This window comes from Acinonyx jubatus, chromosome A3 (assembly GCF_027475565.1).
Source record: "Acinonyx jubatus isolate Ajub_Pintada_27869175 chromosome A3, VMU_Ajub_asm_v1.0, whole genome shotgun sequence".
NCBI classification, from domain to species: Eukaryota; Metazoa; Chordata; class Mammalia; order Carnivora; family Felidae; genus Acinonyx; species Acinonyx jubatus.
In genome coordinates this window covers 44,354,901-44,367,548 of record NC_069388.1, presented here as the reverse complement: position 1 = coordinate 44,367,548, position 12,648 = coordinate 44,354,901, and the positions used below count along the sequence as shown (strand labels likewise).

The window sequence follows — 12,648 nt, the reverse complement described above, 5'->3', positions numbered from 1 at the left end:
TGAGGGGTGCCTGGGTGGCTTAGTTGGTTGGGCATCTGGCTTTGGCTCAGGTCATGATCTCACAGTTCGTGAGTTCAAGCCCCGCATTGGGCTCTGTGCTGATAGCTCAGAGCCTGGAACCTGCTTCAGATTCTGTGTCTCCCTCTTCCTCTACCCCTCCCCTGCTCACACTGTCTCTCTCTGTCTCTCAAAAATAAATAAATGTTAAAAACATTTTTTTAAATAAATAATGAAAACTCAGATGATTCGTTCCACGACCCAAAAATATTCATATAAAAATGATTGCAATTCTGTAATGTCATACAAAATAACAGACAAAATACAAAATATAGAGAAAATAAACAAATTAACCTACACTTACCTTTGAAAACCTTCGTGGCTGGTGTGAGGGAGACCAGAGAGAGGAGGGTTGTTGTGTAGGACAACTTTCACTATCACTAACCGAATCACTGCTATCTATTGGCTCAATGGAATCTTTTTCTGCATGGGGGCCATTGTATATACTTGCATGGATGTTGACTACAGTAAAGTATTAATAAACTCTTGTCATATACTGTATTTAATGTAACTGACAATAGGGCAGCAGAGGAAAGGGTCTATATCTGCAGGCAGCCTGACCTAGAATGAAACAAAGCATTCCTAAGCTTACTTTTGTATGGAAAAGCAAAGGAATGTCCATAGGTGCTTTGAAGTGACAAAAAAATACACTAGTGCCAGTTGTAGGCACCTTCCAGGGTTCTGAAAAATCACTGATTTCTGCCAAACATGGTAGCCTGAGACCGAGCATCAGAGCATGGGAGATGATCATGCATAATCCCAGAGAGAGAGAGAAGAACCATCAGCTCGGTTGTGATCATGTGACATTCAGCATCATGTGCCACTCATATCGCAAGACATTGCTCATTTATCAAGTTAAAATTTATTAGAAACGTTTGCTCGTCTTGCGGAACACTCGCAGAACACGTTCCTCGCAATCCAAGGTTTTACTGTAATTTTTTACTACAGAAATAAGAACATGCTACAGGTCAGCTCACATCCCTCCACAAATACAAAAAGACCTGATGTGACAAGAGCAGATCTGCCAGTTCCATCTCTTGCCTTTTAAATGTCTGCACTATGATATTTACATGATATTTGCACAGTTGTGAGTTCTTTCTACGTCATTTCTCACTTTGACTTTGTAAAGAATTTTTAGAGTCCATTCATGTTTATTGCATGATTCCTGTATACCAGGCACAAAGCCAGGCACTTGTAGACACAATCTATAATTACATTCATAATCATGAGTAACAATAGCATAAAGTATAGCCCACCATGTTACCCCTGGTGCCTTGCACAGTATCTTGCCAACAATGGGTGTGACAAAATGTTTCCTGACTGAACATATGGATGAATGTTTGAGGTTATCATATGTTAATTGGGTCTTACTTTTGTGCCTTCTAAAATATTTTTTGCAGAACAACCTTCCTGTGGCCAGATTTCCTACTACATATTTCTACTTGGTATTCCCTATAAAGTTGGCACTTCTTTATCCAACCACAGGATAAATTGTATATCTGAGATCTATATGATACAAACATGTTTCCCTTCTACAATGTTAGATCTGGTTATGTAGGTTTCCCCACATAATCCTAAACGTAACCAAAATTGTGTGTGTCTACAACACAATAGTATAAAATAATACTTCTGCCATATTGGTAAGCACTTCAGCCCAAGGAAACAGGACTGTTTTATAAGAAAGTTAACCCTTGTATAACTATCATGTTGTGATAGCCGGGTCAATTTTTAGCTGAATCACAGAGGGAAGATGGGGGAAAAGGAAATGGAGAGAGAAAAAAGAGGGGGCAGAGAGACAAAGAACAGAGAGAGCCTTGGAGATACAGATTTTCTTCAATCACTGGATAAGTGACACTTGAGACCAAAAATAGGTGAAACAAACTAGTTGCCAGGTGAGGGGAGAGGATGGATGAACTAAGCCATGAATAGTAGTACTGAAAAGGACTTTCCCGGGTCTGACAGCTTTATCCCAGCCAAAATATATAAGATGGGGTAGATGGGGTTCCATTGGAACAGATCACCCTGACCACTAAACAGAGGGAGTAAGGCAGCCCCAGGTTATGTGGGACCCATGATATATACTCATGTACAACACGCTTTTTTTTTTTAATGTTTATTTATTTTTGGGAGACAGAGAGACAGTGCAAGCAGGGGAGGGCCAGAGAGAGAGGGAGACACAGAATCTGAAGCAGAGTCCAGGCTCCAAGCTGTCAGCACAGAGCCCGACGTGGGACTCGAACCCATAAAGCACGGGATCATTACCTGGGCCGAAGTCGGACGCTTAACCAACTGAGCCACCCAGGTGCCCTTCATGTATGACACACTTTTAATGTCAGACAACTTCAATCAGCCAAAGATTTACCTTTTCTTTTAAAGCAGTTAAGTTTTTTTTTTTTTTTTTTGAGAGAGAGGGAGAGAGAGAGAGAGAGAGAGCAGGGGAGGGGCACAGAGAGAGGGAGAGAGTATCCCAAGCAGGCTCTGCACCGTCAGCACAGAGCCTGACACAGGGCTTGAACTCATGAACTGTGAGATCATGACCTGAGCCAAAAACAGGAGCCAGACGCTTAACCCACTGAGCCGCCCAGGATCCCCTAGTCAAAGATTTATTTTAATCAATGTATTTCCACCACTTAGGTACTTTGTAACTCATGGAGTCTTTGCAAATATTTATAAGGACATAACACATCGCAGGGGCTTCCTTCACATAATTGGGATAGCATATACATTCTTTTGACATTTCAATGTACATATGATGCAAATAGAGTGGGAAATCTGAGGATTTCCCCTGGATATCAGTTTTATGCTAAAAAATCTGGCCACTCTACAGCTCAGTTAATCTAAAGATAAGAAACGGCCCGTTTTTGCATTTGATCTGATAGGTGACAGAGGTACCATGGTGGGCTGCCCTCCTCTGAAATGGCAAATGGTAATGGATGATTAGAGCAGTCTGGGTGAATTTTCAATACAGGATAATAGAATATAACCATAGCAGTTTTCATGGAAGGCCAACCTTTGTTGCTCCTTTTAGGGCATAAATTATGTATTACTAAGATTACAGATCTGAAACAGGAAGCAGAACACAAGGAGGGCACGGTTAGAAAGAGGACTGTGTGAAAGCACCCGAAATTAAGGTTGGCAAGAGGAACACTCATTTCCTCACAGCTAACCTGCAGTAACCTTCCAGGTGAACCATGCAAGGGGGCTGCCAAGAGGAGAGAGGGATTTTGGTGTCGACAGCCAGGCTGGGGAGAAAGAGGGAAAGTGAGGTCTCAAATCACCCTCTATAAGCTGTCAATTCTCCACCTCAGATCAAAAAAGCACTAAGACTTGTCATTTAAAATGTTGGCAGATATGGAAAGGTGATATTTTTGCTTTTTGATACATGCTCTTTGAAGATATAAATGAATGCACTAACAACTTTGTGATCACCAAAGTAAGGCAATGACACTTTAACATTTCAACTATCATAGTGCACCCAGATTTAGGAGATTCTTCGATTTATCTTAATCAGAGGGGAAAAGATGCCAGTTTTCATCATTCTGAAACTATTGTTTATCTCCTCTAGAAGCTAGACATTTTACTAACATTTAAAAGGAACATGGCTTTAGAGAAATTAAATACTTAAGTTGATCTCCCTGTTAACCTCAAAAAACAAAATATGGTCTTAATTTTCATAGACACAGATTTGCCCTAAGAGTAAGGGAACAGCCTTTTTAAATAATTTTTTTTCAATAGATGCTAAAATAGTATTTTATTCTTTTGAACTGAGTGCCTTAATTTTAATCACCTAGAAGGTATGCATTTCATAGTCATGCTCAATATTCTAAAGATGAAGATTCTCCAGAAAACCATCTTTTGAAATGAAGACAAGGAAGGGATTTCCTCGTTTGGCCTTTAAATCACATCTCAATGTATGCAGACAGTCTGTATTAGAAATCAATTCAAGATTTATGCACACAGATATTAATTTGAATTTTTCTTCCTAGTTATTACGGTTAAGGCCAGAGAAAACAAAAACTATATGCTAAATTTTATAATTTATGTATTTTAATTATGTCTATGTATATTTACATATTCCATTGTATTTTAATGAAGAATTATATTTCCTTTTTCCACTTCAAAAGAGACATAGTGTGATTATGTATGACCTCATTCATCCTCAGAACAGCCCCAAGAGATTGTATGTTCTCCAGAAAACAGAGGACAAAGGGGTTAAAGGATCCAGCTCCAGGTCACACAGTAGGTAGATGGTTCAGCAGAACTCAGACCTCCTGAGTCTGGTTTTGGACTCACACCACTACACTATATTTGCAGATGGATATGTAATAAATTCCTTAAAAAATACTCTAATTGGCATTTAATCTGTGTAATGAACTTTAGGAAATAACTAGATAATTAAAGAATTTAAAATAGATATCACATAATATTAGTAAACTATGAAATAAACATTCACTTAAAAGCCACATCACATCCATGAATAGATCAGAGACTGTTCTTTTTATTTTTTATACGTCAAAGCCTAAGATTTCCATGACCCAAGCCTGACCTGTCTCATTTTGTTCTGCCAAATTAAAAGGGAAGACTATATTAGATATAACATACCAAAGGCTTTGCTTGGTGATTCATGCACTGGAATTTTAATGTTATACTTTTCCTAACAAACATGCTTTTAATAAGGCAGTAAACTGCATTTAGCTAAAGATGAAAATAATTGATCCATTTCGGGCCATTAAGGCCATTTTATTTATTTATTTTTTTTTACTTTACTTTCATCTTACTTTTCATTTTCATGGAAAGTACAGAGGTAATAGCAGATGAATTTCAATTAGTTTCAATTAATGCCATAAACCGTTATAATGTATTAGGTTGCCCGGTTCTATCTGAACCCCCCCCTACCCCCGGGCAGAACCCTCCAGGTTTTGTTTGCCTTTGAAAGCAGCGTTTGAGCTGGTGATGTCAGCTATTCTCCACGATACTGGAACAGTTCTGATCATTTAGGATAATTTACATCTATAAACCTATCCAACTCTAGAGCCCAGAAAACAATGTCCTTCATTCTGGGCTAATTCCATCACAGAACAATCATTTCTCCTTTGGCAGCAGAAGCAGGCAGGATAAAACAGAGAATAGGGGCGGGGGTGGGGGGACAGTGGTGATGCTTTGAGGCTGTATCTGTATGGTTTTAATGGGCAGAAATTCCGGAACTGACTTCCTCCCAGTGGCCATCCATTGCTTCTCATACCCAGCATCCACCTGTCCTTCTAGAACAATTTCCCCACCATCCTCAACAAACAAGCCCTTCCCCTCAAGTGCCTGTACTTCAGCTAAGTTAGGCCTGGCATGTCCCAGGATTCCATGTGTGATTGCCGGATGGACATATGACCCAATCATAGCCACAGAGACACAGGAGATTTTTTTTTCTCAGACTTTTGTAGGAAGAGCCCTGTCCTCAGCCCTTTCCTGCTAACCCCATCCTGAGCTATTGAGAAAGGGAGAAATTAGCACTGACTATCATGAAAAAAGCTAACTATCATGAAAGATGTCCACATTCTTCCTGGTGTCATTACGGTGACATGAAGAGGAAAAAGGGCTGGCAGGTGGAGTGATAGCAGTAGGTACACAAACGCAGCCCTGCTCATTTTTCATCAAGTGCCAGGCTTCTAGTTTCTAGCTTCAAATATCATTATCCCATAACTGTCTTTGGTATAAGCCAGAAGTGGCTGCACCAGCCCTCACCTGCCACGGCCACCCCCCTCCAACGGGTTATGCAGTCTTCTCCAACCCGGTCTTTCTGGATTGCTTTCTCTCCACTAGATGGGAGGTTCACCTTCCTGAAGTGCTGTTTGGTGCACTGGTTATCCCTTTCACTAGTTCCCCAACCCCTAAAAAGTCACCAGTTAAACCCAGACATGGCTGGGCCCTGAGGTCCTCCACCTGCCAATCCACCTTCATTTCCCACTGCTGCCCTTCAAGGGTCTGCCCAATGCAATTCAAGCACCCCCCCAACCTGTCTGTTTACTTCTCCTGCTCTTCTTTAAGGCTGAGCCCAATCCTCCTTTTCCAAACTTCAGTTTCCAGGGCTCTCATTAAGGACATAGTGCCTGTCTATAAATGGACCAGCCCCCAGTGTACGTGGATCCCCATTAAAAAAAATTTTTTTTTTAGTTTATTTACTTTTTTTTTTTAAGAGACAGAGAGAGAGAGCACGAGTAAAGGAGGGGCAGAGAGAGGGGGAGAGGGAAAATCCCAAGCAGGCTCTGCACCATCAGGTTAAAGCTGGATGCACGGCTTGAACTCATGAACCAGGAGATCATGACCAGAGCCAAAACCAAGAATCGAACACTTAACCTACTGAGCTACCCAGGCATCTCTGATTTTTTGTGCAGATGGTGTCCTAGACTGTGCTATCACCAGGGGCTGAGATTACAGCCTTGGGAACCTTCTGTGCATAGCAATAACCCCATCACATGTAGCAGTAGTAACAGTAATGCTAATAGAAGCCTGTATTACCGAATTCTCACTGTGTATGAGACACTATCCTGAGTTGGACATGTAATATTATCTTATTTATCTCATTTAATTCTCACAGCAACCCATGTGAGGAAGATATTATCTGGAATGGGACTAATCAAATTCAAGTCTGAATAGGACTCTAATTGTGGAAAAGCTACAAAGAGAAAGCTTCCTTCAGGCAGGAGGTTAGCATTTTTCATTCTAACTTTTCTTTCACGAAAAGTCATTGGAAAAGGAGCACCACACAGAGTTGAATTAATCTGGCTGGGCTGGGTTTCTCAGATATCTCTGGAGCCTGGGCCTAGCCTCTGAGTGTTATGAGCATCTACTAGAGACATGCCCTAGGAGTATCATTAGCATGGGACCCAGGAAACTAGCCTACGTTTAAGACAATAAGTGAATTTCTACATACTTCTTATCTTGGCAGTTCAATGGACAAAAGCAGGCACTCAGAGGGGTTGTATGCAGTGGCTGATGGGAGACATTCTTAAATCTTGCAAAAGCATTCATTTCCCTTTAAGTGGGCAGCAGAGTAACACCATCTCTGACAACCAGTCAAGTCATCAGAATAGCACAGATGCTCTTCCCCCATCTGGCAACCAAGAGCACAGAAAAAAAAATTCCATCTGAAGGAGGGCATAGTGTATGTTGTTTTTGGGATTTCTAAATTCTCTGCTACAAACATTCAACCTCAAGAACTTGCATTGTCACTTTCAAAGGCCCTTTCTTTGGTCAAAATGCTCCTTACTTCTAACATCCAAAATAGGCAGCTGTTTGAAGTTAAAACACTGCTTTATAACAGGATCGGGCAAAGTCCTAAAATAAAACACACTGGGTATTTTGTATTGAGCCATGGACTCTTGTGCTTTCAGGGAGTGTAAATTACAATTTGAGGTCAGACTTGACAAAATGGTAATGACCTGTCACAAATTATATGCACAAAAGCAGGTTCTGCAAACTATGGCTCGTCCCCTATTTTTGTAAATAAAGTTTTATTGGAACACAGCCTTGCCCATTTATTTGTGTTCTTTCTTGCTGCAATGGCAGAACTGAGTGGATGGGAAAGAGACCATGTGGCCTGCAAAGTCAAATATATTTGCTATCTGAACATTTATAGCAAAAGTTTGCTGATGTCCAAATTAAGAATTCCTTAAGTCTATGTAGGTCACAGGGTAGTGATTAAAAAAGACTAAAATGGTAAAACAGGTTTAAACACATACCGATGCAAAATCTAAAATAATACCAAGTTAGGAAGCAAATATGAAAATACTTTGACATGTTTTAAATCTAGGTCCCTAGTGTATATCTATATATTCCACCTTTGCCCAAAGGTTCCACACCCACTTGGTTTTGTGGGTTACCTTAGCCCAACTTTTAGGTTACATGACATATTTCAGACCCCAGAAAAATACAGAAAGCTTCCAAAAAACACTTGGTGAGACTAGCATACCCTTAATTCCCAAAAATGGACAAGTAAAGCTTATATGAGAAACTGCAGGCCAATCTCACTTATGAATTTAGATCAAATAACCTATAAAAAATTAGCAAATTGAATCCAGCAATGTTTTGAATGTCACTTGATACCTATTTTTTTTTATTTTTAATGGAGTAAATGTAGTAACTTAACAAAAAGTTAATTAGTGCCTAAATCTTCCACCAAAAATCATAAGAAACTCTATTTAATTTTAATATATTAACTATAATAATATTATAAATTGTATTTAAATAAGTACACTAAACAAATTATTATATTTAACTTTACATCTTGACCCCCATAGTATAGGCACTTTGTGTTTTTTGATATCCCTGGGCTGCACAGAATATCTGGATTAGCATCTCAGGGTGCCACGGGTGGTTGTATAACCCAACCGAGTCACTGTTTTAGGTAAAAACTGAGGGGCCACCCTTCGTCCTTCCCCAAACTTGACTGCCAGGTCTCCATTAAGGACGAGTAGGTAAGCAGGCCCTGTTCTGGTTGTCTTACTAGTCAAACAATTTCAATTTAACCCAAGCAATAGAGAGGGAGATGTTGGAGAAAACACTTTTGAGTGGCAGACGCATTTGTTCAAATGTTTTACTCTCTCATTTTGATTCAGAAAGTGGCACGCAACTTGAATATGTGTGTTTGTGGGAAGGACTGTGCAGACGACACCAAGAAAGAGAACAATGGATCGGGAAGGGAAGAAAAGAGCCCTTCCAACACAGACCTTTCTTTTTCTTCCTAGGTCTTTTCGGCTTCACAAAAGGAGACATATTTTCCATATAATTGCTAAACATGTTTGCTTATTAAATTATTCTTTAATTAGTTAATGATTTTAGCCATGCTTTGCTCTTCGGATATTCATTTTGTGTAATAAAATAATTATAGATAATTAAACTATCTCAAGCCTTTTTCTTTCCCCCAGCAAACATGCTGGGTATCCAAAAATGACAACAAGTTGTAAATTAATCTGGAAAACAAAGCATGACAGATGAATGATTTGGTTGGAATTAATTAGGCACTAATTATACACTGGAACTAGATGAAGGATGAGACTCATTATAAAAATAAAAAGCAATTCTGAAAAAATGCACAGTTACCAACATCCTTACCTTCTGTGACTATGGGGTTGTTCCTTATCCAACGCAGGGCCTTACAGCAATCTTCTTCATCGTTAAGAGTGAAATGATTGCCAGGAACTTGATCAGTGTATCGCTGCTTCCCGCTGCTCAGAATCTCTCTGTTTGTCAGGTGTTGACTAATATCAGCCCCTGTAGGGCATGGGACCTGAGAGGTACGTTACAGAGAAATGCTTATTTCACTGGTAGTAAGGGAAGCACTGACACAGCAATAAATTAATTAATTAAATTAAATACACATAGAAATGTCCAGTATAGGTGTGCCTTTTTCAGTCCCCCAATACAATCAGGTTTGAATTTAAAAAATAAAAATAAAACAAAACAGGTGGAATGACCCCTTAGAGACAATTCTCAGAAAGGGTTGCTCTGGTTCTCTGATGCCACATAACAAATTATTCCATACATTCTGTAGATCAGTAATTCAAGCAAGGGCAAGGTGGGCAACAGTTTGTCTCTGTTCTATAATGTTGGAGGCCTCAGCTGGGAAGACTTGTAGGCTGCAGGTGACTTCATGGCTGGGGGCTGATTCATCTGGTGATAAACCATCTCACTGCTCCCCTCTCCCCCCACGAAAACATGCCAGGTATTCAAAAATGACAGCAAGTTGTCATTATATGTCCAGCAATTGATGCTGGCTGTGACTGGGATCTTGGCTGGGGTGTTGGCCAAAACATTACATGCAGCCTCTCCATGTGTCTTGGGCTTCCTCACAACACGGCATCCGGGTTCCGAGGACATGTGTCCTGAGAGAACCAGTATAAAAAGCTCCATGTTCTTTTCCATCCTAGTCTGGGAAATTGGGCAGTGTCTTTTCCACCATGTTCTATTCATGGGGGTCATCATAAAAGCCTGGCCAGGATCAGGCAGAGGAACCCAGGATCCATCTCTTCATGTAGGCGTGGCATGGCCAAGGAAGAACACAGCACAGGGAATGGGATCTGACATAGCCATTTTAGGCAAAAGCAATTTGCACAGAAGCAATTATATCAGGGGTTGAAATCCAAGTGCATAGAGGCGCTAGGCAGAAAAGAAAATGAGGGAAGTGGACTACTATAGAATTATTCTTCACTTTGTCAGAGAAATACTCTTTCTCTCCCTCTCCTTTCACCTCTCTCCCTCCCTCCCTTTCTCTATTTCTCTCTCTCCCTCCCTCCCTCTCTCCCTCTCCTTCTCTCTGTCTCTGTCCGAACACAGAACCCTCCCAGTATAACTTCTGTTCTCTCACTTTTGACACAGACATGAGTGGAAGCAGACACTTTCCTCTAGTATAAGGAAAGCGACAGTGAGAACATAATAAAAGATGACACTTGTCTTCAGTGTCAAGGATATTGTGGCAGACTTGAAGGCCCATGCCCTGGCCAGAGTTTGGCCACAACTCAATTCTATCCAGTTGGTGCCAGAGTAGAGCATGGGTTCAGTGTGGCCAGATCTAATTTCTCAAGAAATGCCAGACACTTTTTTTTTTTTTTTTTTTTACCTGTGGACTCTTGATTTCTTCAATATTTTGGTTCAAATTAGAATCAAACAAATGCCCTTGTGAAAGCCAAGTACAATAGCACAGTGGCATGAGTTTGCCCAGTGGGCCAGCATTTCACCCCTCTGAGTTTTATTTGGCAACCAGGTGAGATTAAGTGGAAGATAATGAGACTGGAATCAGTAGCAAGATTCAAAGGCAATGGAAGGTCTCTGTTAGAAGACCTGTACCAGCTGCCTTGCATATTCGTGATGTAATAAGGCCCATGGGCTGTGAGTCAGGGATTGTTATACAGCAATGATGGGCAAAAAGTTCACCTGCAGTAGATGCTAATGTGGGTGCAGAGAAAGTTCTCTCACCCTTGACAAGTGCAGAAAATGCCTTTTATATGGGGTAGGGGTAAATACTGGCTAGTATTTGAATAAATGGGGTTTCACTAAACCTCAGGTAACATTTAGGAAACTTTTTGGTTCTATCCTTCCTCAATATAAATGGTAAATAAGCCTTGTACCTTACTGTGATGCATTTAATTGATTTTCAAACTGAATTAAATTAGCTTAATAAACAAACAATTTGTTTTAGTATTTATTTTTGGGGGAGAGTGCAAGTAGGGGAGAGGCAGAGAGAGGGAGACAGAAGATCTGAAGAGGGCTCTGTGCTGACAGGCTGACATCAGCAAGGCCAATGTGGGGCTCAAACTCATGAGCCGTGAGATCATGACCTGAGTTGAAGTCAGACGTTTAACCAACTAAGCCACTCAGGTGTCCCAAAAAACAATCAATTTTTAAAGCTGGATTTACTTTCTCTATAAAGAACCTGCAGTAAAATTATATTTAGTAAAAAAGAACAATTCAGGAAGTAGTGGTCATTTACTGCAACTACAATTGTGGAGGTAAACTTTTCTTCTTAGCAATATAGCTTGCTTAGCAAATCACAGCAAATTTTGGCATTTTTATATTCACAGGTAGTATGAAGCAGTCCACAGTCCAATCATCTGGTAAATGATTTACAGTGCACAATATTGAATGCCATGCTCTGGAGGTTAGAAACCTCACCAGAACTCCAATGAGCACCGTGGTATAAAAGAAAATAAAATTTAGGTAACAGTACACCCATTTTAGTACCCCATGCTTTAATGAATCGGGGAAAGTCCTTGGCAGAAAGTGGTAGGGCTAAAGAACAAATTGAGAACTATTCAATTTATAAAGCTTTCAATGAGTTACTATCCCCAAATAGTAAGTTCTTAGATGAAAGAAACAAGGAAGGGAGAGGGGAAAAGAACAATTTCCAAAATGAAAATCAGCTTACCTACTGTGATCCTAAAATGTAACGGCATTCTGATAACCTGTATTATTCTTGTGTGCACTTACGTGTGTGGGATCATTTTTGCACAAGATCAGAAAAATTAAAGGAAAATTAAGGGGATAATGTATTTTTCATATTCACGCAATGGCATTTTCACAAAGTAGGCAAAATCGAAGCTAGGATTTTAAATCCCAAGGCCAATTAATTTGTCCACACAGACTTCAGCAGAGCTTAATAAATGAAAAAAAGATCTATGGGAAAAAAAATCCGATTACATCATCAAAGTAAGGGAGAGAGTCAAGTTTAATAGGAGAGCATGGGTGTATTTCACCATCCCCACTGGAATGTTCTGCCATTAACTAAACTGCCACTAGTGACTGGAGAGTACGGACAACTTTTCAATCCTTCTGTCAGATTGAACAGCCCAGCATCGCTGACTGGTGGGAGCCCCTCCTGAGGGTATTGTGGAGCCACTTACCAGACCCGATTTGCTTTTCTCCAGATAGTTTTAATGAGAGAAAGAAACTCAATTTGACTCTAACTCTAAACATTAAGTTCTAGAATTTCTGTGTTGTAAGGATTTTTAAAAGCTACCAAGTGCAATTTCTGGATCATATCTGTGAGAGAGGGAGGGCAGGGAGGGGAAAGGGGAGGAAAGAGACAGAGAAAGAGGGAGAGAG

At 40.2% G+C, this 12,648-nt stretch overlaps 1 protein-coding gene across 6 annotated transcripts in view; it reads right to left on the bottom strand.

Moving 5' to 3' along the window:
• Positions 1-12,648, bottom strand: part of CFAP61 (cilia and flagella associated protein 61) — a 278,182-nt gene that overhangs the window by 71,973 nt on the left and 193,561 nt on the right. For all 6 annotated transcript variants that reach the window (XR_008289225.1, XM_015071100.3, XM_027069482.2 and 3 more), the window contains one exon: positions 9,163-9,337. Coding sequence is in view for 5 of the 6 variants with exons in the window: in XM_015071100.3 (XP_014926586.3) it covers positions 9,163-9,337 (175 nt within the window). In the remaining variant the exon portion in view is untranslated. The remainder of the gene's footprint in view (positions 1-9,162; positions 9,338-12,648) is intronic.